The sequence below is a fragment of the Trypanosoma theileri genome, assembly GCF_002087225.1.
Source record: "Trypanosoma theileri isolate Edinburgh chromosome Unknown TM35_Tth_25_V1, whole genome shotgun sequence".
In the NCBI taxonomy this organism is placed as follows: domain Eukaryota; phylum Euglenozoa; class Kinetoplastea; order Trypanosomatida; family Trypanosomatidae; genus Trypanosoma; species Trypanosoma theileri.
This window is the reverse complement of record NW_021639867.1, coordinates 253,669-255,084: the sequence shown is the minus strand read 5'-3', so window position 1 is coordinate 255,084 and position 1,416 is coordinate 253,669. Positions and strand designations below refer to the sequence as shown.

The window sequence follows — 1,416 nt, the reverse complement described above, 5'->3', positions numbered from 1 at the left end:
ACAACAACAATCACAACAAGTACAGAAGGATGAACAGGGAGCGCCAGTGGCGGGTCGTGCATTCCGTCCAGGTGCGGGATATGCAAACCGACAGACATTCAACATCTTCACTGGAGAATAAGTGAGATGGTCTGTATATATATATATATATATATATATATATATATATATATATATATATATATATAGATGTGTATATATGTGAATGAGTGAAAGGGGGAGGAAGAGAAAGAGAGAACGGGAACGGCTTGAGGAATACGAATGTAATACACAGAGAAATCAGAAGAAAAGGAAAAGGTAGAATAAGAGAAAAGAAATTAACAACAGAGAAAGAAAAGAAAAGAATTTAAAAAAAAAAAAAGAATTGAAAAAAAAATCGTTCGTAAACAACCCCAAGACCGTCTCTCGTAAGCCGTTCATAAAGAGAGAGAGAGAGAGACCGTTAGAAATGAGAGAAAGTGATTGTGTGAATTCTCGGAGATGTAAGCAATTTAATTGGCTTGCATATATTTGGGAAGTAATAGAGGGAAAGAAAAAGGGAGAAAAGAAGGAATGAGAAACCAATATTCCCTTTTTATATATATATTTATTTGGTTTTCTTTTTCTCTTTTCTCTTTTCTTTTCCGACTTACTTTCAAAACCTCCTTGTACGCTCTCTTATATACTCTCCACTCGGTGTGTGTGTTTTCCCCCCTTCCCTTCCCTTCCCTCTACACAAACACACATCTCAATATATATATATATATATATATATATATTTCTATTTATTTATTTATTTATTTATTTATTTATTCCTCACAATGATAGAGTCGGATCCCATTGTTTATTGCGATGCCTTTATGTGTGCGGCCCTGCGGGAGGCTCGACTCGCATTAAATGAAGGCGAAGTGCCGGTCGGTTGTGTGTTGGTGCCGGCGGAGGCCTCCTGCAGGGAAAACACTTCTCTCATTTACGATGAAAATAAAAATAAAGAAGAAGAAAATGAAGATGATTTTAATAAAATAGAAACTTTCATTGCGGCGCGGGGACGAAATGCAACAAATAAGAAACATCACGCATTAGCACATGCAGAGTTTATAGCGGTAGAGGCATTACAGTCTGAAATAAAAAGAAAAAGAAAAGAAATAAAAGAAAGAAAAGGAAATGAGAAGATATCAACAATAAATGGATGTAAAGAAGAAAAAGAAAAAGAAGAAGAAGAAGAGATGCCGGTGGATCTCTCTGGATATGTATTGTATGTAGTGGTGGAGCCGTGTATAATGTGTGCGGCGATGTTATTATATAATCGTATTCGAAAAGTATTCTTTGGCTGCGGGAATCCTCGATTTGGTGGAAATGGGACAGTGCTTTCCATCCATACATCCTTGTCTACTCCTACTACGATTAATAATATAGATAATAATAATAATAATAATA

At 35.7% G+C, this 1,416-nt stretch overlaps 1 protein-coding gene across 1 annotated transcript; it reads left to right on the top strand.

Moving 5' to 3' along the window:
• Positions 1–800: 800 nt before the first annotated feature.
• TM35_000251850 (deaminase) lies at positions 801–1,415 on the top strand (the record flags this gene model as incomplete). The annotated part of the gene is made up of 1 exon (XM_029027776.1): positions 801–1,415. A coding segment is annotated over one exon (615 nt), but the record flags the coding sequence as incomplete, so codon positions are not given.
• Position 1,416: the final 1 nt, after the last annotated feature.